The following is a 27,794-nucleotide window of genomic DNA, read 5'->3' as shown; positions in this document are numbered from 1 at the left end:
TCCTTTTTGTGGCCAAAATAAGACTTTTTTATTACTGTCATTACAAATTTCAGTTATTTTAGGTACAAAAACTCACCACAGCATCTTCTTGCATAACATTTATTTTTCGGTGATAGAAAACAGAAAAATAAGACAGCTTATTAAGCAGGATTGCACAGAAAAAAGCTCATGACAGTAAAAACAACAATTAAATGTGCAGTTTGTCTTTAACAGCTACTGCTGCATTTCCGCAACACCAAGCTAACAGCAGGCAATCTGTAGCAGAACTGCACTCTATGCAGCACCGCCAGAACTCACCTTCATATCAAATTCGGATTTGGTTAGAGAGAGTGCAGTTTTAATACTCTCTCTACCAGTTGTGGTCACTGTGAAATGATAGCTTATGTACCTGAGACGTGCAAATATTTAAGCTTTGGTTACAAAAAAAATTACGAGAAATTTTGATACAAAGGTCCATTTTTTCATTTTGTTTTTCATCAATTAGATGGCATATTTATCACATAACAGATTTATTTCATAAATAATTTCAAATCCATATTTCAGCACTATGTATCAAAACATCAGCTGCTGCTGATTTTATCATTTTTCCAGGTAATAAATCAATATGCTCTGGTCTTTAGCGTGGCACAGGATTTCCACCGCAGGTGACTCAAACCTCTCTCACCTGGCTGTTTTCTGAGTGTGTGTCTTTCCCAGCATGCTTTTCAGCAACTTCAGCCTGGCTTTCAGAGTTTTGTAGCGGTCGTATTCTGCCGCCATGGGCACCCGGTCCTCTTTCTGTGCCCTCCTTTATTGAGTGAAAGGACGGAAGAAAAGAAGAGAGAAGGGTCTAAAACAGCACTCGTTCGCTCATCGTTATTGCCTTACTCCGATAGCTGTGTACAGTGACCATTCAGACTGAACCTTTAAACACGCTGTACATATGTATACAGAGAAGCCCCCCAGTCTGTTTAAATCTGTCTACCCCCCCCTCCTCTCTCTATGGGTGGGCTTCACACCGTCATATCCTTTGGCAGATGCTGTTCAGTGAATGTTTTTCTTTTCCTGTTTTGAGTTTCTTGACGTGTTCCTGAAACCAAACGTGACTGTTCAATAAAAGCTACGTCTGAATGAGAGCTGCCTCATCTCAGCGTTTCTGTTTCAGGGAGGTGTGTGGTTATTCAAATACCATTTCAGACTCATATTAGTATCTGTTTGCTTGGTTGGGTATTCAAACAAGGCTGTTCTCTTGTTGAACTGCAATGAACATTTTACAATACAATACAATACAATACATGCAATAACTAACCAACTTTTATGTCTTTTATTAAGACAATTTGGAGATCTAACTCTAGCTAAAAAACTAGGTGTTTCAGCTCTCAATCCTCAGGAACCCAAGCATTAGTTTTATTGATGATTTGTTTCCTTTTTAAACCTTTTTTGTGAAGCTTCTCATCAGAAAAAATATAATGCGTTTGATAAGATTTCATTTGATCAAATTTTAGTGAGTTTTTGTTTAGTAACACACAAAGGCCCAGTCATATTTCTTATTTTTTACCCCTACCCCTTGTTTTCGAGTGTCACCTTCCTCCTTGAAATTGAGTTGTAGTGGTTGAAATCTTCCTCTATGAAATGGGACCCTCTAATAAAGAACATTACTTCATTAACAGGCTACTAGTGCTGCTCTGCAGGCGACCCTGCCAGTCTGCAGTGACAGCAGAGGAGGGTAAAGTTCAGCAACCTCACTGCTGGGCTTTAGCTACATTTGGGGAATCATATGCTTTTAAAGAGGGACAATTTATTATCACTCCCCCCTAATTCTTCAGTGATATGAAACAGAAGTCAGCTATTCGCCAGCTCCTTGTTTGGATTTTCCCGTTACACTTTAAATGGAGCAGCAGTTACATTCTGGCACTTTAGGCGTCAGAACTGCTGGACTATTTAAGGTGGAATGGGACATTTAGCTAGCTACCGAGACATTAGCGTACTATTAGCGATTTGTTATGCTTGTAATGAAGAAAAGTACCATAATGCACCAAAACTACATTAAAGATAATATGATGGTTATCGTAATTTTTTGGGAGAAAATTCTCACATTTGTGGGTTTCTTTGGCAGCCATCTTGCTGTTTTCTATTTTTCTCATGACACTCCATTTGGAGAACGCATTTGAAAAACCTTTGTTTTGAGGGCCATGTAGTCCTAACACCTAACATTTTATTTAATCATTGTATCTCTAAACCTAATAGAAATAATAAGTAAAAAATAAACCACAGCTCAAATACTTGCTTGGAAAATTGCTTAATTTGCAATAAAACAGAGCAAAGATGTCAAGTTTTGTAATGCTGTGAAATTCTGAATATTGCTTTTTTTTTATAACCACAAGTGATGCTCTGATACAGTTCGTAGTGTGAACTGTTGGTCAGTGAAGTTTTGCTGACATTAAGTCAGATGTAGGCGTAAATGAGCGCTTTAATCAACTGTTTTGCAACAGCAGGTCTCTGAGGGTTGATGTTTGACAAAGCCACTGTTTTGGTACTAATTTTATAGTACAGACTCGCAGCTTTGGCCTCTCAGGCTCTGTGTTAGAGCTCCGATATGAGGTGATAACATTGGTGTTAATACCAGGTGCAATCCCTAAGTTTCCGACTGGCTCTGACTATACATCTACAAGGTGGACTGACAAGGTAGGAGTGTCTAATAGAGTGGACAGTGAGTGGACACAGTGTTTAAAAACTCCAGCAGCACTGCTGTGTCTGATCCACTCGTACCAGCACAACACACACTAACACACCACCACCACGTCAGTGTTATTGCCTGACCACTCCTGACCACTGAAGAACAGGGTAAAAGGGGGCTAACAAAGTATGCAGAGAAACAGATGGACTACAGTCTGTAATTGTAGAACTACAAAGTGCACCTATATAGTAAGTGGAGCTGATAAAATGGACAACGAGCGCAGAAACAAGGAGGTGGTCATAATGTCATGCCTGATCAGTGTAAATTGTGGCACTGTTGGAAAACATTAGTTCAAAACGCAGATATTCAAATGGCAAAACACTGCGCACCTGCCAGTCTTTAAGAGAACCGTCTCCTCGTACTCTTTCAGAATCTTCCTCATCCGTCTCTTCTCTTCCCTCGTTGCTCTCAGCTGTCTCAGGAGCTCTGCCCTGGAATCACAGACACAAACACAGATGTTAGGCCCGTATGTGCAAGTCTGTGTAAAGATGGTTGATACTGCAAAAATGTACCATGATACTGGAAAACACTTTCAAAATACACCATACGCATCAGGTGTTCATTGCACTGTGTTTGCGTGTGTGTACCTGTTGACTGCTTGTGTGTTATTTGTCGGAGCTGTTGGCTGCTTTTCCTCCTCCAGCCGGGAGATGAAAGCAGGATTACTGTCCTCTTGTGCTGGCATGGAAACCATGCTGCAAAGTGGCTGCTGAATACACATGTCTGAGTCTGCATCCTTTCCCTGCATCAGCACACACACATACATGGGCTGTAGTCAGTTATACACAGTCACTGCCTATAATAAAAAATGTATTTAAATGTATCTTTCAAAAAGCTTGATTTTCTCCTCTCTATCAAAGATGAAGGCTATAAGTGCTGTTTACCTGCTGGGAGCAGTTTTGGTGTCTACCAGCTCTTCCAGGTGGTTGTTAGGAGTCACATTTTCTCTGCATCTTTTAATCATTTTTGTGAACAAGCTTGGTTCATTTTTTGTGCATTTTGTGGTTCGTTTGATTTGTGAAGACAAAACAGCCCCAGTCCGCTTTTGCTTTACTTTATGGTGAAAACCTCAAGGCTCACCGTACACACACAGTCACAGTCCTCCAGCACTTCAGCAAGTAAAACCACCAAGCATCATTATAAGGTTCTACTCAGGATAAAGCCTGCTCATGATCTGCGACAAGACAGCAGCCCTGACATATTAAAGCGATAAGATGCGAGAGGCGGTTTGATTTTACTGTTAAAGGCTGGAGCTGGGCATGCAGTGCTGAGTTTTAAGCTGAAAGAGGTCTGAGTTCTAATGGAGTTGTGAACACAAAAAGAACTGAGGTCATTTGCAGGTGGTTCCCTTTCAGGTTCACTTTAACAGAACTCAGTTCGGTTCACTTAAAAAAGAACTATATGTGAAAACACCCTCTGTGACCCAGCAATTCTAAAGGGAACTCTTAAACACATTTGCTTAACAAGCAGAATCTATTTTGTGCTTCATAATATGCATGTATACACTGATCAGGCATGACATTATGACCACCTCCTTGTTTCTACGCTCATTGTCCATTTTATCAGCTCCACTTACTATATAGGTGCACTTTGTAGTTCTACAATTACAGACTGTAGTCCATCTGTTTCTCTGCATACTTTGTTAGCCCCCTTTTACCCTCTTCTTCAGTGGTCAGGACCCCCATGGACCCTCACAGAGCAGGTACTATTTGGGTGGTGGATCATTCTCAGCACTGCAGTAACACTAATGTGGTGGTGGTGTGTTAGTGTGTGTTGTGCTGGTACGAGTGGATCAGACACAGCAGTGTTGCTGGAGTTTTTAAACACTTCAGTGTCACCGCTAGACTAAGAATAGTCCACTACCCAAAAATATCCAGCCAACGGTGTCCTGTGACCACTGATGAAGGACTAGAGGATGACCAACACAAACTGTGCAGCAGCCAATGAGCTATCGTCTCTGACTTTACATCTACAAGGTGGACTGACAAGGTAGGAGTGTCTAATAGAGTGGACAGTGAGTGGACACTGTTTAAAAACTCCAGCAGCACTGCTGATCCACTCGTACCAGCACAACACACAATAACACACCACCACCACATTAGTGTTACTGCAGTGCTGAGAATGATCCACCGGCCAAATAGTACCTGCTCTGTGAGGGTCCATGGGGGTCCTGACCACTGAAGAACAGGGTAAAAGGGGGCTAATAAAGTATGCAGAGAAACAGATGGACTACAGTCTGTAATTGTAGAACTACAAAGTGCACCTATATAGTAAGTGGAGCTGATAAAATGGACAATGAGCGTAGAAACAAGGAGGTGGTTTTCATGTTACGGCTGATCGGTGTAGTACGTTCTCAGAACAGCAGTGACACTGACATGGTAGTGTTTGTGTTGCTGGTATGAGTGTATAAGACACAGTGTTGTTGTAGGAGGTTTTACATACGTTAGTGTCACTGCTAGGTGGACCACAAAAACATTTTCAACAGACCAAAATAGCAGCTCTGTGGACAGAAACTGCAAAGAACTATATGTGAAAACACCCTATCCCTAATTCTAAAGGGAACTCTTAAACACGTGCTTAACAAGCTGAATCTATTTTGTGCTTCATAATATGCATGTATATGATGCGAGAGTAAAAGAGAGTGGGGGGCTTACAGTGGTACTGGTGTGTTTGTTTAAAGTGTAGAATGCTTGCTTCACTGAACGATAGCGATCATACAGCTCTCTCATCACACTCCGCTCCTCTCTGGACCTCTGCAGAGAAAACACACACATTCAGAGAGCTTATCACACACTTGCATCATACAGCTCTTAAAGTACATTCAGACACTGGAAGACTTCAAGCTGCTTGTATGCTGTGCTTCTCGTTTGTATTTCAAATGTCTGATGTTGTATTTGTTTAACAAGCTCCCACCGGTCTGCCATGAAGACTCTCGTAGTAAAGCAGACTCTTCTGCAGTGTTATCTTCTCCAGAGCCAGCTGAGCCAGAGACATGTCCTACATTCACACACAACATAACAAAATGAGATGCTGGAGGATTATATATATTCGCATTAGCAGAAATTTCATCCTATGTTGTGCTTCTACTCACTGGCCACTTTATTGGAAACTCCTACCCTGTGCTTCCACTCACTAGCCACTTTATTAGAAACACGTACCTTGTGCTTCCACTTACTTTCATTCAGAGGCCACTTTATTAGAAACACCAACCTTGTACGTCCACTTTGTGGCCACTTAATTAACCACATATTCTTAGTATGTCCACTCACTGGCCACTTTATGAGCTCCACCTATCTTATACGTCCCAGGTATAGGGATACAGTTGAAGAGTTTCATTCAAAAATGTTGTCCAGCCATTTATAACAGTGGATTTAACACATTTTTAAAAAGACTAACAGTTAATAAAAAAAAGTATAAATAAATAATTTATCATAATACAGCTGTGAAATTTCATGTGTAATGCTCACTCCTAAAAATATATATCATAAAAAAATAGGAAATTCTTCAAAGTAGCCTATAACACATTGTGGAATGAAACCCTTCAGTTACAGACTGTAGTCTATCTATTGTGTCTACTTCATTCCTCACTGGTCACTTGCTGACGATGGGACTCCTGTTGTCCAGATATTATTGGGCTATAGTCCACTCTCAGCACAGCAGTGACTCTGACATGGTAGTGTTTGTGTTGCTGGTATGAGTGTATAAGACACAGTGTTGTTGTTGGAGGTTTTACATATGTTATTGTCACTGCTAGGTACACCACAAAAACATTTTCAACGCACCAAAATAGCAGCTCTGTGGTCAGAAACTGATCACTGATAATGGTCTAGAGGATGGCTAGCACAAACTGTGCTTCAACAGATGAGCTACAACTGTGCACCCATTTGTAGGAGCTAGAAGGGATGGGTTTCTAATAAAGTGGCCAGCACGTGTAATAGGATCAGTAACTATGTTATGTGCATGCATGCGTACCTGTACGCGATCTGGTAGGTTTAGCTCCATTCGTTTTTCTTTAAGATGTTGTGTTAGTGTTTTCACTGTGTCCTCCAGTGCAGGTTTAGCCTCAGGCACACTGACCGCCTGCAGGACAGCAGATGAACTGCATGACTTTTTCAGTCCATCTGCACACTGTCTTGATCTTAACTCTACAGAAGAAGACGAAGGAGAATGAGAAAAGGCTAATCCTAACACAACTTATTCAGTAGTTACTATGAAACTAACGGTGGAAGTGCTGTATCATGAGAGTGAGGAAATGTGTGGGTCTACATTTTAATCTGTTTATTCAAATCACCTCATCACTGTTCTACAAAATATGGCTTATAGGCTCTTCCAGCTGTTGTGTCCATGTACCTTTGAGCTGCTTGCGGGCTTTGCAGAGATCCATCTTGAGACTCGCCACTTTAAATTCAGCCGTCTTATCGCTGTGTCCAGCCTGCAGTGGAAACCATTACAGTCGCATTAATAATTACACACTTCAAATTACAGCACATTCAGAATACTTATGTGGGTATCAAAACATTAAGAATTTAGAGTGATCCCATTCTTGTATTCACACACAGCCACAAGAGGGCGACAGTGTAGCGGAATATTTCCTACTAGTTTTCTGAGTGTCTATTAGAATCCACAGCACTCACACTGTGCAAAAGTCAGAACACCCTTCATTTATTTAATTTACAGTCAAATCATATTTACCAGAACATTATACAGAAGCCTTAACAATTAAATATACTTTCAGCATTTGCAATGTTCAGTATATACACTTTCGCCCTGTTCTTCAATGGAGAGGACCACAGGACCACCACAGAGCAGGAATTATTTGGGTGGTGGGTCATTCTCAGCACTGAAGTGACACTGAAGTGGTGGTGGTGCGTTATTGTGTGTTGTGCTGGTGTGAGTGGATCAGACACAGCAGGGTTGCTGGAGTTTTTAAACACCTCAGTGTTGCTGCTGGACTGAGAACCAAAAATATCCAGCCAACAGCGTCCTGTGACCACTGATGAAGGACCAGAGGATGAGCAACAAAAACTGAGCTACAGTCTCTGACTTTACATCTACAAGGTGGACCAACAAGGTAGGAGTGTCTAATAAGAGTGGACAGTGATTGGACACAGTGTTTAAAAACTGATCCACTCGTACCAGTGCAACACACAATAACACACCACCACCATGTCAGTATCACTGCAGTGCTGAGAATGATCTACCACCCAAATAATACCTGCTAACTGGGGGTCCTGTGGGGGTCCTGACCACTGAAGAACAGGGTGAAAAAGGGCTAACAAAGAATAGTTGGACTACAGTCTGTAATTGTAGAACTACAAAGTGCTCCTGTATGGTCAGTGGAGCTGATAAAATGGACAATGAGTGTAGAAACAAGGACGTAGTTTTAATGAAGTGGCCAGTAGGTGTATAAAGAAAAAAAAATAAGAATAAAGAATAATAAACAGAAATAAGTCATAAGATGCACCCAGCCTCTTACAAACCCACCTTGTAGTTGTGGTTGTGCTGGAAGGAGTCATCGAAGCTCCTGATTGCTTGTTTGAGGCTGTGAATATGGCGCTGAAGCAGAGCGATAGACGTCTCACTTGAACTGTCTGCACTGTTTCCACTGCTTATACACTCAGACCTACACTCAACAACAGCCATGTTAGTCATGCTTTCAGTATCACAACATGAACTCAACAAAACTTAGATCCCAGCACTAAAACACATGACTTAAAAAAAGCAAAAAATAAGCCACACTTTTTTTCTGATCCCATATGGCTTGTCTACAATTTATTAACAAATTATCTGATCTACAGCACTGAAATTAGGCTTAGAATTAGGCAGTTGAGGACAAATAAAATTGAGGTGAATTTCACAAATATTTAGCTGAATGCAGGTTAAAGACAATGTGAGTCTACAAAGCATCTACAGCAGACCATCAGAATAAAGTGTTAGCAAAAATGAATGCTCCTACATGATGTGTGATTGGCTGGAGGAGGCAGAGTCTTGCTGGCTGCTTATGTGCTGATTCTGGCTCAGGATTAGACAGTGAGGAGAGGGTTGGGCACTCGCGGCTTTCAAAACTGGAGCTGCTGAGACAAACAGGAAGAAAGTGTCAACCAATTGAAAACTTTAACTCATTCCTTTATACCGGTTAAAATACAGAATGGCTGATTTTTTTTTTATTCACTCTATCTTGATGGCAAAAGTTGGTAAATGAAAAGTTCCTCTGACTGCTGCAGCTGGTTGCTGAGTCTCCCATCACTGTTCCATTGAAAAGCATGTTCACATTATCAGGCTGAAGTGGCACAAATCAGATTTTTTGCCCTAATGTGACACAGATCTGATGTTTTCAGAGCTGTGTGGACATATAAACATGATCTTTTCAAACTGACCTGAGCCACTTTCATATGTGGTCCAAGATTGGATATGTATCCAATTTGTTCAGATCGGAATTCATGTGTTTTTTCCACTGCGCCATCATTCAGCGTTACTATGGCAGCAGCGCCAAACAGAAGTTAAAGCTTGTTAACGGTGGAAAAGCAACACATCTCCCCCTTTTTTGCAGCTGAGAGCTGATCAGAGTTAATTATCTCCTCAGCGAAGGCTTGTTCTGCTCGTTAGTTTGTTGCTGATGATTCATGTGACGTTACTGAGTAGGATGTGCGCATGTGGGTCATTTCAGGACGCCGGTTCACATTAACAACAGATTTAAATCACTTACATAAACAAGTGTGAACAATCATGTCAAGAGAGATCGGATTTGAGCAAGAAAACGGATTTGAGCAATGAGGCTTGTAATGCGAACATAGCCTAACATCATAATGTGATGATAATGCGATCCAGCATACTTGAGATTAATTAACAACTTGACAAACCTGTAGAATTTAACAACCTCATACCTGTAGAATGAGGCAAGTGTGTGATGATATAGGTATGAAGTTTGCACACTGCTAACTGGTTGGGCTATGAGCTTCTATTACTTGTTAGCTACATTAGCCTCAGAGCTCCAATCCAAAACTAAAGAAGCAAACTTGTTATGACTGGGAAAATGAATAGTCACTTTAACATAAGAGCAGAGCAGAGCAGAGAAGAGAAGAGAAGAGGAAATTAAATGAGACAAGATAAGAGAACCTCAGATTGAGGAGGAACAATGCGGATTCCGTCCTGGCCGTGGAACAATGGACCAGCTTTTCACCCTCTCACGGATTGTTGAGGGAGCATGGGAGTTTGCCAACCCAGTCTACATGTGTTTTGTGGATTTGGCTTACGACCGTGTTCCCCGAGATATCTTGTGGGAGGTCCTCCGGGAGTATGGGGTGCCGGGGTTACTACTCCGGGCCATTCAATCTCTGTACGCCCGGAGTGAGAGCTGTGTTCGTATACTCGGCATTAAGTTGGACTCTTTCAGTGTTAGCGTTGGACTCTGCCAGGGTTGTGCCCTGTCTCCACTCCTGTTTGTGATATTCATGGACAGGGTGTCAAGGCGTAGCCGTGGTCAGGAGGGCATTATGTGTGGAGGCCGGAGGGTGGCGTCTCTGCTATTTGCAGATGATGTTGTTCTTTTGGCTGGATCACATGGATGCCTCCAGCGTGCACTGGAGCGGTTTGCAGAGTGTGAAGCGGTTGGTATGCGGATCAGCACCTCCAAGTCTGAGTCCATGGTCTTAGCCCGGAAAAGGATGGTATGCCCGCTCCAGGTAAGGGGAAAGGACTTGCCCCAGGTGGAGGAGTTTAAGTATCTCGGGGTCTTGTTCACGAGTGATGGGAAGAAGGATCGTGAGATCGACCGCAGGCTGGGACAAGCGGCAGCAGTAATGCGGTCACTGTACCGGACTGTAGTGGTGAAGAGTTTGTCTGTTTACCGATCGGTCTACATCCCGACCCTCACCTATGGTCATGAGCTGTGGGTAATGACCGAAAGAATGAGATCGCGAATACAAGCGGCAGAAATGAGCTTTCTTCGCAGGGTGGTGGGCTACACTCTATTTGATAGGGTGAGGAGCTCGGCCATCCGGGAAGAGCTCGGAGTAGAGCCGCTACTCCTCCGCATTGAGAGGAGCCAGCTGAGGTGGTTCGGGCATCTGATCCGGATGCCCCCTGGACGCCTCCCGGTGGGGGTGTACCAGGCACGGCCTACCGGAATAAGACCCCGGGGTCGTCCTAGGACCCGCTGGAGGGATAAATATCTCCAAGTTGGCCTGGGAGCGGCTTGGGGTCCCCGGGAATGAGCTGGAGGAAGTTGCGGGGGACAGGGTCATCTAGGATTCTCTGCTCTCCCAACTGCTACCGCGACCCTATCTGGACTAAGCGGTTAACGATGATGATGATGATGATGAAGATAAGAGAAGGCCAGAGGAAGAAGAGAAGATGAGGCAAGATGAGATGAGAGAAGGCCAGAGGAAAAAGATAAGAGAAAAGAACAGAAGACAAGACGAGATGAGAGAAGGCCAGAGATGATGAAGATGATGATGTTTTACCCCTGCTGTTGTGGCTGGACTGTTCACAGATGGACGCTGGTCTGGGTTCTTCCTCAGTGTGTGTGTAAGCAGTATTAGTGTGTGTGTGGCTGGACTTAGAGTGTGTGTGGTTGCTCTGCATGTGTGAGATGCTGCTCTCAGAAAGTGTGTGGTTGCTCTGTGTGTGTGAGATGCTGTTCTCAGAGAGTGTGTGGCTGGACTCAGAGTGTGTGTGGTTGCTCTGTGTGTGTGAGATGCTGCTCTCAGAGAGTGTGTGGCTGGACTCAGAGTGTGTGTGGTTGCTCTGTGTGTGTGAGATGCTGTTCTCAGAGAGTGTGTGGCTGGACTCAGGGTGTGTGTGGTTACTCTGTGGATGTGAGATGCTGTTCTCAGAGAGTGTGTGGCTGGACTCAGGGTGTGTGTGGTTACTCTGTGGATGTGAGATGCTGTTCTCAGAGAGTGTGTGGCTGGAATCAGAGTGTGTGTGGTTACTCTGTGGATGTGAGATGCTGCTCTCAGAGAGTGTGTGGCTGGACTCAGAGTGTGTGTGGTTACTCTGTGGATGTGAGATGCTGTTCTCAGAGAGTGTGTGGCTGGACTCAGAGTGTGTGTGGTTACTCTGTGGATGTGAGATGCTGCTCTCAGAGAGTGTGTGGCTGGCCTCAGAGAGTGTGTGGCTGGACTCAGAGTGTGTGTGGTTACTCTGTGGATGTAAGATGCTGCTCTCAGAGAGTGTGTGGCTGGACTCAGAGCTGTGAGAGTGTGTGTTCCTGGGTTTAAAGGGTGTGATGGTTGTAACGTGTGCGCTGTTTGGAGTGTGTGTGTGTCCGCTGTGCGTCTTTCTGCTCTTGGAGTGTGTTTTGTTGCGGGTCTCTGAGTGAGTGTTATTACTCTCAGTGTCTTTGTTGCTACCCGGGTGTGTATATAAGTGAACGTTGTTGTTGTTGTTGTTTGGGGACGGGGGCTCCACAGCGCGCTGCAGCAGAGATGGGCTCTGTAAAAAAAAGAACAGATGTAGAGATTAATTGTGTTTGAACAGTCACGCATTCACTGCAGTCACATTTAAAAGGTCCAATCTCCATTTCAATTTTTTTGTATTTGACTAGTAGTCCAACCTCTTCTATCCTTTAGAATTAAAATAAAATAAAAAAAATAAAAAAGCCCTTTGTCCTGATTGGCTGCCCCGGTCAAAAAGCACTCATTCATCACTCCAGGGAACGTTTCAACTGCTTCAGATTCCAACTGTAGGTTTTACACCACTCCAGCAGATGTTTTGGTATCGCACATAGTGATCTTAGCCTTGCATGCAGCAACCTGGCCATGAAAAACCATTTCACGAAGCTGCTGCCACACAGTTCTTGTGCTGATGTTGCTTCCAGAGCTAGTCTGGAACTCTGTAGTGAGTTATGTAGCAGAGAATAGGCATTTTTTAAGCCACATGCTTCAGCACTGTTCTGAGTTTGGTGGTCTACCACTTTGTGGCTCAACTGTTGGCATTTCCATTTCACAATAATAGCACTTACAGTTGACTGGGGCAGATCTAGCAGGACGGAAATTTTATGAACTGACTTGTGGCAAAGGTGGCATCCTATGACAGTGCCATATTCAAAGTCACTGAACTCTTCAATACGACCAAATCTGCCAGTGTCTCGATTTTATACACTGTTGCACTGGGTGTGGCTGAAACACCTGAACTCAATAATTAGGAGGGTTGTCCAAGTACTTTTGGCCATATACTGTACATTGCCTGAAGTTGTTTTATGATTTTTGGCCTAAAATGTATTTTTAAAGCCTACATGTGGTGGGGAGCAATACGGCAAAACAGTACTAAGAGATTTCTTTTGGATTTGCTACTATTTTACCATCATTTACATATAAAAACTCAGAGGAAACAACTAATTTCACTGGTGGTTTTGCATTGTAAATAAAATGGCTATATTTGTGTAGTAGTCATGGTGACCCCTGGTTCCTATCACCACCAAGAAATCCAAAGAAAAGAAATCCGAGTTTGTACGTTTCATCACAATTAACTACTTTACATTCTAACACTCTGAATTACTTTGCTTACACCTTAGTGACTGAACTTAGCAAAAATACAGAAAAATTGCTGGAATTCCCCTTTAAATTGGGATTGATATCCTGAGTCTGCAGGAACAACAGTCCACGTTACTTCAACATCAATAAACAGGGCTAAACTGCTGCAGGATGCACAGGCAGTCTTATGTAAATGTATTTAATGCAGGCATATTTTGCAATGTTCTTTCCAAATATGGATTGTTTGAGCTAGGGAGTAAAAGGTACAGATCGAAAACTCTGAAAATGTTCTAACAGCACATCATACTCTTTTAGTAAAAAATAGAAAGGAAAACACAGTTTGGTCCTTTAATAGATAATGCTATTTACCGTATCTGAGCAAGCGAAGCAGGACTGATCTTCCTCAAGGATGCAGGATCTAGAGAGAGAGAGGGGAAGGTTTCTGACTCAATCTCCAGCCCTGACCATCTCTACTCATTTAAGGAATATTACATGCACTCTTCAAATAGATGCCATGTATTTGTAACTCAGTTTGTAGATTTGTTTAAGTTGCTTTAAATATCGCTCTGAAAAACACAAATGCACAACAGCATTCAGAAGCAGACAGGAGCAGAAAGAGAAAGTTTTTTCAGACTGAGCAGTTTGAGAACAGTACAGAACAGTAAAAAAAAACATACAGATTAATGTGTTGTGGGTAACACTCACTCTTGTTTGGGGTGTATTCCTTCTTCTTTCTCTTCTTTTTTTGCCTCACTTTCTTTCTCCACTCCACTGTCCACAGAAATCAGACAGGTTGGAAATGACAATGACAAATCTGTCACACAAAGCTCAGTTACACAACAAAAACTGCCCTCAATCTATTCTAAATCTTAGCATACAAAATAAAAATGATTTAAAATGAACTAGAAAAGGGCATTTCATTAAAAAATGCAGAGTCATTGCGCATATTAAGCAATTTTCCAGTATTGCTTGGGTGTTGCTAGTTGCTTGCAAAGATATCCCAGGTGGTGGCTAGGGTGTTGCTAAATGGTTGCTATGGTATTCCAGGTGGTTTCTTGGGTGTTGCTAAGCAGTTTCTTGGGTGTTGCTAAGTGGTTCCTATGTTATCCCACATGTTGGCTAGGGTGTTGCTAAATGGTTGTTATGGTATTCCATGTGGTTTTTTGGGTGTTGCTAAGCAGTTTCTTGGGTGTTGTTAAGCGGTTCCTCTGTTATCCCAGGTGGTGGCTAGGGTGTTGCTAAATGGTTGCTATGGTATTCCAGGTGGTTTCTTTGGTGTTGCTAAGCGGTTCCTTGGGTGTTGCTAAGCAGTTGTTAAGTTATCCCAGGTAGTGGCTGGGGTGATTCCAACCAGTTGATATGATATCTCTGTTGGTTGCTAGGTTATTACTGAAGGGTAGCTATGGTATCTGCTAGGTTGATATGCTATTGGCTGCTAGGGTGTCTGTACAGTATTTGTCTCATGGTGACATAAGAGGGGTGCATCTGACCACATAGCTCATTTGGCCATTCATTCCTATGGTTAATGGTTGCCGTGCAGAAACTGTACAACACCCAAAAAGCTATATACACAAAGCAACATCTCACAATTGGACCAAACATTCTGAAGCTGGTTTGGTGCCGAATATTTCGACAAAAATTTGACATAAAAATAAGAAGAAAAATGACAAGAAGAAGAAGTCCAGTTTTATGGTCCACACACCTGCTGGACAGTGGTTGCGTCTCTGCTGCGGTCAGCTGGTGGGCCCTCATATCTTTGGTTTCTTCCACACTAATGCCACACATGGTGCCCTGATTACAAGACTGCTCCTGAGAGATGAGCAAATATGAATATGAAAGCATATAAACTTGTAAACAAATCTTATATTTATACAAACACAGAACCAGTTTTTCTCACCTCCTGTATCTGTGTCATATCAGCGAGCAGAGGGAGGGGCAGTGCGAAGTCCCCGCTGTGTGTGTGAGTGTGTGTGTCTGGGATCAGGTGTGAATGCTTCTCCAGAAGGTACAGTGTGAGGGTGTTGCACACTGTCTGTTCCTCCAGCATCCTGGGACCCTCAGGGACACTGCACACATGCATCATACAGCAATTATATGTTTTTATATTTTATAAAACAGATTATTAAAGTTTCCTGATAATTTAGTACAGTGTATACTAAGCTACGGATAATAGAGAATATTTAAACAGTATATAAATCATTCAGGTCTCACTGTTTATGAAGAAGCCCATGAGCTCAAGAGAGCCCCCTACTGCATGGTTACCCTTGTGAGGTCATTTATAGGTGTAATTATATATGCATTGTTTTTCACCCGTAGCTCACTGAATCAACCAGATGAATTCTGTTGAAAGCGCAGAACCAACTTTCAATCAGTTCCACATTTGTGTTTGTAAGCAGAAGAACAGATATTACTGTTATTATTAGGGGCGTAACCACATTTAGCCCATGATTTGATTCGATTTGTGATACTGGGTCCATGAGTTAGTGTTCTCAAGATAGTTTGAGCAAAATTAAAATGAAGTAAAATGATGACCAGTGAGCGCAGTGGCAGCGTGCCACCACTCTAGCCGACACTTGCCATTGCACATGGTGATCAAAGGCCTGCGTGCAGCAACTCAGCCATAGAAACCCATTTCATGAAGCTCCCGATGTACAGTTCTAGTAGTGAGTGATGCAACAGAGGATAGATGATTTTTATGCGCTACGCACTTTAGCACTTGGTGACTTGTGTCGTCTACCGCTTTGTGGCCGAACTGTTGTTGCTCCTAAATGGTTCAATTTTACAATAACAGCTCTTACAGTTGACCAGGACAGATCTAGCAGGGCAGAAATTTTATAAACTGACTTGTAGCAAAGGTGGCATCTTACAACAGTGCCACATTTAAAGACACTGAGCTCTTCAGTATGACCCATTCTACTGCCTGTGTTTGTCTACAGATACTGCATGGCTGAAACATCTGAAATCAAAAATTAGGACAGGTGTCCACATACTATGTCCACATACATATAGTGTAATCCAAAACTAGTATAATTAATTGTCTTAAATAATGACGTAACACTGACATAAACATTTAGCAAAACCACAGAAATAACTGAATTGCATTGTTAATACAATTCAAAACCTGTGGAGCACTAAATTCCAAATTACATGATCATATCGACTAGATTGTGAATGAATCTGATCAAAACAAGCTCATCATCTCAACATCACTGCCAAGCTGTAGATTTCCATTCTGACAGCCCACTGCTATATATGTATATGTATGAGTGAGTGGGTGGGTGGGGATGTCTATGTCTATGTCTATGTTTTTAACCTGGGGTCAGTCTGTGGGTGCGTTTGTGGCAGGTGCTCTTGTTGTTGTTTGTGTTGCATCGTTTGAAGCGGCGGAGGAGCGCAGCAGGGGATCATGGGAAAACAACATGCCAAAGATGGCAGAATGATATTAATAGGGCTGTTTATTAGGAAGTGATGGCATCTAAGAAGCACTGTGTCTCTCTCTTATGTAAAGGAGAAGCCCTCATCTATCAAGTGCCTGTTTGTCTGAGTGCTTCTACATCCATCTCTTTCCACACTGTCCTTCTTTTATGTAATGAAGAGCCTGGAAGATCTCTCTCTCTCTCTCTGTCTCTCTCTCACTCACTCTCTCTCTCTTGCTCTCACATTTCCTGTGGTGTTTGGGTTGGGATCAGCCGCACTGACACAGCTCTGTCCAGACACACATACAGAGCAATCCAACACGCAGGGGGGACACGGAGCACTGTGCCCGAAGTATAAATAAAGATTTTTTCCGTCTGGAAGGGCAGAGGGAGGAATTAAACAGGGTCATGCCTGTTTACTTACAGCTTCTGTAAACAGAAGCTTCAACATGCGCTCGCCAACACAGATGCGTGCATTCTCCTGTTTCCGGCCTGCCCATGCAAGGCCTGTCTGGAGGATTAAGGCGGGGCAGGATGTCCTGTGCAGTGCATGGTACTTCAACTTAAGTTTCAATTTAAAGTGCCACTATGCACATTTTTGTTAACCCCTTAAAATCCCAGGATTATTACACACACTATATGAACAAAAGTATTGGGACACACCTCCTAATTATTGAGTTCAGGTGTTTTAGCAACACTCATCGCTAACAGGTGGATAAAATTAAGCACATAGCTTTGCAGTCTTCATAGACAAGCACTGGCAGTAGAATGGGCTGCACTGAAGAGCTCAGTGACTTAAACATGGCACTGTCACAGGATGCCACCTCTGCCACAAGTCAGTGTGTGAAATTCCTGTCCTGCTAGATCTGCCCATGTCAACTGTAAGTGCTGTTAGACCATGTTAGACCATGCAAACTCACAGAGTGCCGAGTGCTGAAGCGCACCAAGCCTATCCTCTGCTGAATCACTCACTAAAGGGTTCCAAATTGCCTCTGGAAGCAACATCAGCATAAGAAATGTGTGTTAGGAGCTTTACAAAATGGGTTTCCATGTCACTGGGGTGGTATACATATCAGTACCTTTAGTCAGGGAACATAAATGTACCATAATCCATTAAAATTATAATTTTCTAAGTTGTGTTGATTCCACACACCCCGTCTCGTCTCCAGGCTTTTTATTTTATTGTTCTGTTTTAAAGCATTAGGTTATGAAAAGGTACAAATACGTGAAAAAAACATGTTTAATTGGACCTTAAAACCATTAAAACCATTGGACCTTAAAAAAATTGTACCTTTGAGGGAACGTTTACATTGTTGTACCTTGATGAACGAAGAATGTACCAGCACAGACCCTTTATTTCTAACAGTGCAGCTGCCTATGGGATGACCATGTCATACCATGTCATATCATATTTTAATAATTTTACAAGTGACCTGAACAATTGGGTACAACTGTGTACAGATGTACAGAAAATGCTGTGCGTTTTGATCACATGTGGTGCTCTGGGAAATCCCAAGCTGAGACTGTGGGGAATTTAACCCAACAGCTTATTAAAACCCTGTAATAATCCACTGTTTTAACAGTAAAAGCAAATATGCACATATTTAATCTAACTGGTAAAAATTAAATTAAATTTGTCACTGCTAGTTCTCCTTCAGTTCTCTTTCCCAATACAGTGATTTTTGCCTTTGAAACATCATCATGGGTTTACATTACGTCACCCTATTGCCCTATCGAGCAGGCTTATTACACTCCATTACTTCTGGCACTGTCAGATTACACAATATTATCTATAAAAATGAATAAAAGTATGTTGCATGCCTATATCATCAAACATTCGCCTGATGCTGGGCTGAGTTGCTAAATAATCAGACTTCCTTATGTGGTTTCTGACACTGTATGACACACTGTTGTCTATAAACATGGACAAAAGCACACTGCATGGATAAAAATAGCAGCTGGAGTCATCTTGAAGCATGGATCTCGCCTGTGCTTTTGTCTGTTTTTACAGATAAGAATATGTCATACAGGGTCTCCTTTAAAACAGTGGTTAGGCAGACAGGCTAGTAGCTACAGCACTGTTGGTAGTGCAAGGCTGCAGGCTCTAAGCTGCCTGAGCTCTCAGCACTGTCTCTTTGGCTCAGAGTGAAGCACTTAGCCCTGTTCACCTCTCCCTAGGGGACAATATGATCCCAAAGCTCTTTCCCTGCTTTAAAAAAGCTTCACTCAACACACTCAGCTGTCAGTGAAGACTCCAGAGAGAACATTAACAGAAACTTAAAATGCTCAGCTCGACGCTGTGAGAATTCACAAATACATGCATGCACATAAACCCTCTCTTTTAGACTCACCGGAAAATGCAAGGCCCAAACACTGTGGCCAGGTTCTCCGAAGTCATGTGATTCCACTGGCTGTGGGCGGCCACTCGGGACAGGAAGTGCAGGAGGTAGGACAGGATGTTGTAATTGTCGTCAGGGAGACGGGTCAGGATTTGCTTCAGCGCCTCAGACAGCTCTGTCCCGTCTGTAGAGTCTGAGCATACAAATACATTCATATAAACACCCTACAAACGTCTCATTTTAAAAGGGTTCATATCTAGGGTTGGGATGTAATGGAATACGAGTATTGGGAGTAGGTAATCAGAAAACAGAAGTATCTAAGTTACATTTTGTTAAGGTAGAATTCAGAATACAATTATTTTTTACATCTGCAGAATACTTTTACTTAATACTAAATGAACGTGATGATCTGTTACTAATCTCAGTGTTACTGAGCTCTGCTAAAGCCTGAATAGACTGATAAATCAATGTGATCAGTTATTAATCTCAGTGTTACTGAGCTCTGCTAAAGCCTGAATAGACTGATAAATCAATGTGATCAGTTATTAATCTCAGTGTTACTGAGCTCTGCTAAAGCCTGAGTAGACTAATAAATCAATGTGATGATCAGTTATTAATCTCAGTGTTACTGAGCTCTGCTAAAGCCTGAGTAGACTGATAAATCAATGTGATGATCAGTTATTAATCTTTCAAAAAAAAAAACTTTAAAAACCATTCAACAAAAATCAAACCACCTTGGGAGCCACAACATTTTATGTCCATTTTACCATCTTGGCTTTAAATATATATCTTAGTATGCAATGAGTCAGTTCTTAATGCTTTACTACTATTAGTGTCCTTTGAGATATGATAAAACTGATCATTCTCTTCAAAAGAGGATCTGTTCACGAGTGGTAAGCTTATCATCAGTGTTGTACCGGACTGGAAAAGCAAACTTTTCAACTTCTCAAATTTCAAAACGCACTGCTCACTTTTTTTTTTATTAACCCCACAACAGGGAAAACTCTGCAGTGTGCAGCCATGTCAAAATTAAAAACCTGCCTGCAGTCCAAATGTGTCTCCCATTGAAACTGTGTGGCAATACGAAGCACAAAATATGACAGCAAAGGTACTGTATGGTTTTTTAACTGAAGACTTGTATAATGGAAGAACTGACCACTTGGTGTCTTTACTCTCCAAACGATTACCAAATGTTGTTCAAAGGAAAAACTAATATAACAGTGGTAAACTCTTGCCCCAAACTTTTTGGAATGTGCTGCAGGTGTCAAATTTGTGGGTATATCTTTTATATTTTGTATCTGTTTGTATACCCATGAGTGCCTGCTGCATGCGTTTGCTGTGCGTGTTCGGAATGAGTCCACAGGGCAGTTCCCTCAGGTACAGTTTGAGCAGAGAGGCCACAATCGGAACATCTCCCCTCTCCAGATCCATACGCTCCCCACGGTCCAAACACACGCGCAACGTCCTGCAGCGCGGTGCCGACCCACACACTCTGAACACACCGCTCTGCTGGAGACCTGTAACATCACACACATATGATGAGGGCGTGAGGGCAGTTTTATTGTGCTCTAAATGGAAAAACTAAGCAAGTGACTAGCACAGCAAAGCAAAAGGCCAAACAGGCCACAAATTGAAAAAGAGCTGACATATCGACTTTTGTTTTATTAGCCAGACATGGTGCTCAAGTGCAAAGTGCACAGGGTGAAATATAAACAGCGCAGCAGATGTTTCAGTCAACAGACTTTCATCAGTGCAAGAAATATAAGAACTCTTGTCTTGGTCGTACAAGAGCCCAGTCACAGCGGTGGCTCCACCCATGGTGCAGTTATCCAGTATACCAGTTCATCCAGTTTACAGATTAAAATTCTTTTTAACGTGTTAGTTTTGTCATTAAGTATGCAAGTTAATGAAGATAACATGATGTTCAAACAGAGCAAAACATGCTGATTCCCTCAACTCTTGTGTAGTGAGTTGCAGCCTGAAGTTATTGCAGTTATTATAGTAAGTTATTATAGTAAGCATAGTAAGTTATAGTATAGTAAGTTATTCCAGTTTATTGTCAAAGGAGCAGATAAGATTGTAATAATTTAATGAGTTAACGTGGTAAAAAGAGAGTGGAGGGAAGAGCCAGTCTCTTAGAGTTAGCTTTTAGCCATTAGACTAGCATGAGGACTAGCCAGATGTCTGTGTGCAGCGCTCCTCGCTCAGCCAGCTGCTTCAGCCAACACCGCAGTCTCGGCCAACAAGCTAAGAGGCTCTGCAGCTAAAAGTGATACTGTGAACAGTTTGTAATATTTACAAAATTTCAGCAGCACCTGATGGTCTTAGATTAAAGCTCAAGTGTAAGAGACGCACATATGAGACTAATGACCTTCAGACATAAAACACCATTCAGCACTGTTTTTATGAGGCTGAAGTCAGCTTCAGTTACATTCTGGTGCCTCAGGCCAGTATGTAACAGTTGCAGCATTTAAGGTGGAATGGGAAAATTTTAACAAGAAACTGGTGAATAAGAAACTGACTTCAGCTTAATACCATTTTTGCTGCCTTCAGAGAAGCCGCTTACCTCTTTACCTCTTGTTAGAAAGCAATTTTAACATATGTCTATACATTGTTAATTTCTGTTTTTACTACTTTGGCCAATAAAAATATGCTACTTCAGTCGTTAAATATGTTTCTTTTTAAAAGTGAACGTCATCCAGAATAATATGGTACAGTTAATCAACAAAAAAAGGTTTACTTAAGCATCCAAAATGGTTTTATTTGAAAAAATATGTACATAAATACACTACACCATGATATACCGAAACCTTAATCATACCGTACCGCCCACTACTACCTCAAACTGTGTCGTTTGTTATGTAATTTCAGACCCGTTGCCTGACCCAAATATTAAGCCTGGCATTTGGTTCTCTATGGGTGGGCACATGTGTATGTAAATCTCGGAATAGAGGGTGAGGGCTTTCAACCACCTAATCACAAAAATCTTGTGGGAACGTGGGTGTTTTTCAATTGGCCAAAAACAATTGTCCAATCAGATCTTAGTAGGAATGATTTCACTTGCGGTGGCTTAAACTAACCATACTATCTTTTCAACACTGGCTAAGGAAAACGTCAAGTTGGGTGAATTATCCTATTTGAATAACTGTCTCTGCTGCTTCTGTCTAATTACTATTGGCTTGAATCAGGAAATGTTAAATTCTTTTGGGTAAACAGGTTACACAAACTCTCAGTTTTTACCATTAAAGAGTGTTTTATTGTATATTAGCTATGCGACATATTTATTCCTCTTGCCCATTTTTAAAAGCATCACTGCATTTACGTTTGCACTGAAACAACGCTTAACAGACGCTTTAGCATTGTCAACGGTTTTCTGTACTTTACTTTTTGTTGTATAATACTGGGAGCACCTGGACTTGATGGGCTCCCAAATAACAACATCTGGTTTATTCCACAGTTGATTGATTACAAAAGTTGGAAATTTAACCCGTGAAGGAATGTTCTGGTTTCCAGTTCCACGTCTTGGCTGTGTAACAGCATTTTCGGTACGGGGAGATTGTGTAACATAGCTACAGTTCAGCATCAATTCGAGACCCAACATGCTCACCATACTTTTCCAGGAACTCCACCATGGTTTTGACCACCAGGGGTACACCATGCTGCAGCTTTCCAGCATCCCTCAGTCTTGACAGTGGTACCCCAAATACTGCCCCGGGGTCTGGCTCTGGGATCCTTGACTCTGGTTCTACACGAGCGCTGTGCTTCAGCACCCTCACTGATGACGCAGTTTGCTAAAATCATGCAAAAACAAGCAAGGATGAAACAAGTAGAATGCAAACTACAGTAAGATTTAGTTCTAAGCTTAATTTAACATGTGCAAGTAGAAACTTGCATATGTCATACTTACACAAACACCCTAACAATGCATTCATTTGCACCAAAAAAGACTAAGCACTTAAGTTCAACTGAGCAGCTGTGAATTTAAAAGGACTAGATACTTGGTTTGAAGCATTAATTAGCCAGAATTGGTGGTAACTAGTCATATGAACTCAATTCAGTTCAATTTTAGTCCTCCACACTTAGTTCCTGGTTCGTTTTTGGCAGGGTTTAACGTGTGATTTATTCAAATGAGATAAACAAGTTGTTTGTGAAAGGTTTGATATGAAACAATTAACTGTAGAGAAATTTACCAACTTTGATTTCTTTACAGTGGTGGCGGCAGGAACCAGGGGTCATGGTCTCTATTACACATATACAGCCGTTTTTTATTTACTATCCAAAATCTGAGAACCTGCATGTTTTAAATATAATGTCGATAAAGGTAAAATAACGGCAAATCAAAAATAAGAACATTTTCTTTAGCTACTGTTTTACCCTATAATGCCCTGCATGTACCCTTCCACTATGAATGTAATTTTAAAAACTCTGTTTTTGGCCAAATTCTTTTCTCAAAACTCATGTAACAATGTCTCAACCATCCATTTCCATTTCATGAAATAACGTTTTGTGAGGTATTTTTAAAGGCATGAAACCCTTCAGACGTCTGGTTCCTATCACCACCACTGTAAAGAATGCTGACCAGTTTTCTCTAAAACAGAGCAGTTTGAACCATATCGAAACCACATCTTAGCCATTTGATTATGCAGAAAAATTGAAAAAGGTGGGTTTCTCCTTTAACTTCATTCTGTTGGGATGGTTGAGCTCCTGGAGGGTTTTGCTGTTGCTCACACCTCTCACTTCGGAGCTTTAGCATTGTTTTACTCCAGAAAGATCCAAAAAGCACAGAGGCCCTAAAGTGAAATGGTTAAATGGTGATTAATGTTTAATAAGATGTGGCCACAAATTAATATATTAAGGTGACAATTCAGTATAACTTTCAATTTTAAGGCCACAAATTAGCGAATTGAGGCCACAAGTTAAGCTTCTCATACCGCTTGGCCTCAATATATTAACCTGTGGCTTTAATATTTTAATTTGTGGCCTCAATATAGCAATTTGTGGCCTCGCTTTATTTAAAAAAAAATCATCACCATGTCACCTTAGGGGCTTCGTAAGAGAGAAATAACAGAGAAAAACAAAGCCTATCAAAAACTTCGGTTTCTATGCTGACAGATGCTGGATGTACCAAGAAGTTCTCCAGCACTTCAGGAATTAATGACCTCTGTACGTTTTGGACCGGATACGTTTCAGTTCGGTATTTTTCGGTAGCTTCGTCAGTCATTTGCTACTTTACTACAGTAGCAGCGCTTTCTAGTCTCATCCACCCGCTTGTGCAGTTAGCTACGCGGCTAACACCAGCTGACCGGCGGTCTGCTGTCCTTTCACACCCTCTGGAGTAACTTTAGTTAAAGAGGCTGAAGTTGGCTTTCTATTCCCCAGCTTACCGTTCCACCTTAAATGGTGCATCAGTTCATTGTGACAACGCCTGAGGCGCCAGAATGTAACTGCTGCGCTTTTAAGGTGGAACGAGAAAATTCGAACAAGAAGCTGGCGAATAAGAAGTTGACTTAAACTCGTCTTTATTTACTCACACAGAGTGATACTGAAGCTCCGGCTCCCATTTTAGTCTCCTTGCTCTGCAGTCTCCATCCTCCTCAACGCCGCCATCCAGCCTGGACGGGTTTAGCGTTAGCCAGCCAGCTAACGTTAGCTAGCAGTGCCAACAACGTCGCCCCCGTTTCGCAATTTTCTGAAGTTTTGACCAGTACGACCACATTCTTTACCTCCTTAATAAAAAATACAATTTTTATTGAAAACTGACAGCTCCCGTCTCAGTGTCGGCTCGGTGGTGTGCGCGGTTAGCATCCGTGCTAGCTGTAAACTCGCTGCCCACACTTGCTGTTTACAAGTTGCTAGTCACATGACCGCAATTACGTTTCCATGGAGACGGTGACTCTTAGATGGTTGTCTAGGTTACAGATGCTCTGCTTGAACACTAGTCCTACCCCCAGGAGCCCCTGTTTCAATAAGGCGTGGCCATGAATTAATATATTGAGGCCACGAGTTATGAGGCCTCACAACATTAATTTGAGGCCTCAGTATAGTAATTTGTGGTTTACATATATTAGTGGCCTTAATATAGTAATTAGTGGTCTCAATATAGTAAACTGTGGCATCAATACAGTAATTTGTGGCCGCAATATGTTAATTTCTGGCCTGAATATAGTAATTGGTGGGCTCAATTTATTAATTTGTGGCCTCAATATAGTTCATAGTCTCAATACAGTAATTTGTGGCCTCGATATATTAATTTGTGGCCTTAATATAGTAATTGGTGGTCTCAATATAGTAAACTGTGGCGTCAGTACAGTAATTCGTGGCCGCAATATGTTTCTGGCTTCAATATGGTAATTGGTGGCATCAATTTATTAATTTGTGGCCTGAATATAGTAACTGGTCGCCTCAATATAGTAATTTGTGGCCTCAACATATTAATTTGTAGCCTCAATATAGTTCATGACCTCAATACAGTAATTTGTGGCCTCAATATATTAATTTGTTGTCTCAATATAGTAATCTGTGGTCTCAATATAGTAAACTGTGGCATCAATACAGTAATTTGTGGCCGCAATATGTTAATTTCTGGCCTGAATATAGTAATTGGTGGGCTCAATTTATTAATTTGTGGCCTCAATATAGTTCATAGTCTCAATACAGTAATTTGTGGCCTCGATATATTAATTTGTGGCCTTAATATAGTAATTTGTGGTCTCAATATAGTAAACTGTGGTCTCAGTATATTCTTTTGTGGCCACGCCTTATTAAACAATAATGACCATGTCACCTCAGGGGTTCTGTACCTATCAGAGGCAGTTTGTGGTCACATGGTGCAGTATTGGGTGTTAAAGGAAATTTATTTATTTTTAAAGTTCAAGGGCATCAATATATTTCCTGTCCTGCTTTTTTATTGTCCAGCTTTCACTTTAAATTTGCCACAGTCAGTACTACATATAAAACTCAGAAGACAGGTGTAGGTTCACTGGGTTTTTTCGACAATAAAAGAAATGGCTTGTGACGTCTGGTTCCTATCACCACCACTGTAAAGAAATCTGAGTCAGTAAGTTTCTCTGTAATGAACTATTTCAATCAAACCACCAAACCACATCTTAATGACTAAGTTATCCATATTAAGTGTAATTCTCCTTAAATATTTTACAGAAATGCTAAACTATATAAATAATTTAAATGAAATTCACATCATTTTCCTCGGTCAACTCTATCCATAAGAACCTTAATTAGGTCGATCGCCTCTTATCATTCACAGACACTGATAAGAGTTGTTTAAATGAAGTTTCCAGAGTCTGACTTTGACCAAGTTGTTTTTTATTGGCACTTAAAAAAAACACACAAAATACTGTAACACTTATATTTAAAAAAGGAGAGAATAAGACAGAGTGGGTATCTAAAACAACATCAGGATTTAGTGGCATAACCTTTTCTGCACATTTGTAAAACCTTTCAGACTCAAAAAAAGTCTTTAGTCCTAAAAACAAACAAGCAGACAAAAACATTACATGAAAAAAAAAATGTGACTTTTGTGACAAACACAAACTCTGTATGTCAATACACTTTGCTCAGTGCATGTCTAAAAAACGTTTCCTAGGGGCAATTTTTACATTCACAGTAATTATCACAAAAAATGACAACAAAACAAAAATACAAGAAGTTCCATATTCAGGGACCAGCCTGCTGAAGGACTGCGGGTGGCTAGAACAACGTCGTTATGAAAGTCGAACCTTTTTTTAACATTTATTTTTGTCTTTTTTGTTATTTTTTGTCTTTTTTTTCTACAGCATGTTTGCATTGCTTGAAAGTCTTGTACTGTTGTTCACCCAGTAGACAGCACAAAACGGCCAGCAAACATGTTGTGGTTCTTCCTTTAAAAAACATAACATTTTTTATACAGTAAGGCTATTTTCTGGTCAGGCATAGCATGTGTGGTGGCCAGGGTGGTCAGTCCACCAGCAACTTTGGTTTAACACTGAAGGAAAAGAAGCTAGGAGGAATCACAAAGAGAAGGAAAGTATGAATAAAAACAATGAAAATGTGAAAGGAAAATCTATGCGCTATGAAAGCAACTCGAAGTGTTGCTTAGGAAGAGTTTATTGAAGAATCTAATTTACACAGTTTCCCCATTACCTCATATGTAGTTGACTGGCCAAGACATGTTTGGTGTCTTATGTTCGCTTAGTTGGTAAAGTTTTGCCCTAAAGCTACGAGGCTAAAACGAATGCAAATAATATTTTCCTGGCGAAAAACAGTAGCATTAAAATTTGGTGGCGCCCAACTTTACTCTCACGGATTTGCTAACTTTGGAAATGTGAGCCAATGCAAAACAAGCTAACTCCTCGATTTACTTAGTTAACATGTTGCTTGTTGCCCACATAAATGAGTTAACTAGCTGACGTTAGCCGCTGAGTGTACTATATGTTTCCTACAAAATCACACCACGTCACTTGTGGCGTACAACAAACTATTGAACTAGCTAACGTTAGCTCCAAAACCTTAGTGAAGAAAATAACAAAGCGGCAGTCCAGTGTGAGCACGGCTTAGCTAACAAGTAATGTAAATTTATGTGTTACCAGTTAGCATTGTGCAAAATACATGCTTAAATAGTGGCACACTTGGTTCAAATGAGCTGCTAGAAAAAGCAGCATTGACCAACATGGCTGATCACCAGCAAAACCAGCATATCACTGCTGTCAGAACAAAACCTTGTATCTTAAAAACGCTAACTTTACAGGAGAAGGAAAAAACACACTTTACCTTTAATGTAAGTCAATGGAACCAGACTTTTTTCCAAGTAATTTTGGGCTATTTCTGTTGGTCCATTCATCATGAAATTTAC

The 27,794-nt window shown here is 41.3% G+C and overlaps 1 protein-coding gene across 1 annotated transcript; it reads right to left on the bottom strand.

Moving 5' to 3' along the window:
- Nucleotides 1-91: 91 nt before the first annotated feature.
- On the bottom strand, nt 92-24,789 carry LOC118823818 (protein FAM13B-like). The gene is made up of 18 exons (XM_036593653.1): nt 24,478-24,789; nt 22,554-22,737; nt 20,257-20,463; nt 18,959-19,139; nt 15,089-15,257; nt 14,894-15,000; nt 13,897-13,962; nt 13,561-13,609; nt 11,179-12,151; nt 8,673-8,790; nt 8,201-8,339; nt 7,067-7,148; nt 6,689-6,861; nt 5,630-5,713; nt 5,371-5,469; nt 3,304-3,458; nt 3,046-3,147; nt 92-787 (listed from the first exon to the last, which is right to left on the bottom strand). Exons 1-18 carry the CDS (start codon nt 24,505-24,507, stop codon nt 661-663), a joined length of 3,045 nt encoding a protein of 1,014 aa, XP_036449546.1. The 5' UTR covers nt 24,508-24,789; the 3' UTR covers nt 92-660.
- Between the last annotated feature and the right edge of the window lie 3,005 nt (nt 24,790-27,794).

The sequence above is a fragment of the Colossoma macropomum genome, unplaced genomic scaffold, assembly GCF_904425465.1.
Source record: "Colossoma macropomum unplaced genomic scaffold, Colossoma_macropomum, whole genome shotgun sequence".
NCBI classification, from domain to species: Eukaryota; Metazoa; Chordata; class Actinopteri; order Characiformes; family Serrasalmidae; genus Colossoma; species Colossoma macropomum.
This window is presented reverse-complemented; position numbering and strand designations above follow the sequence as displayed.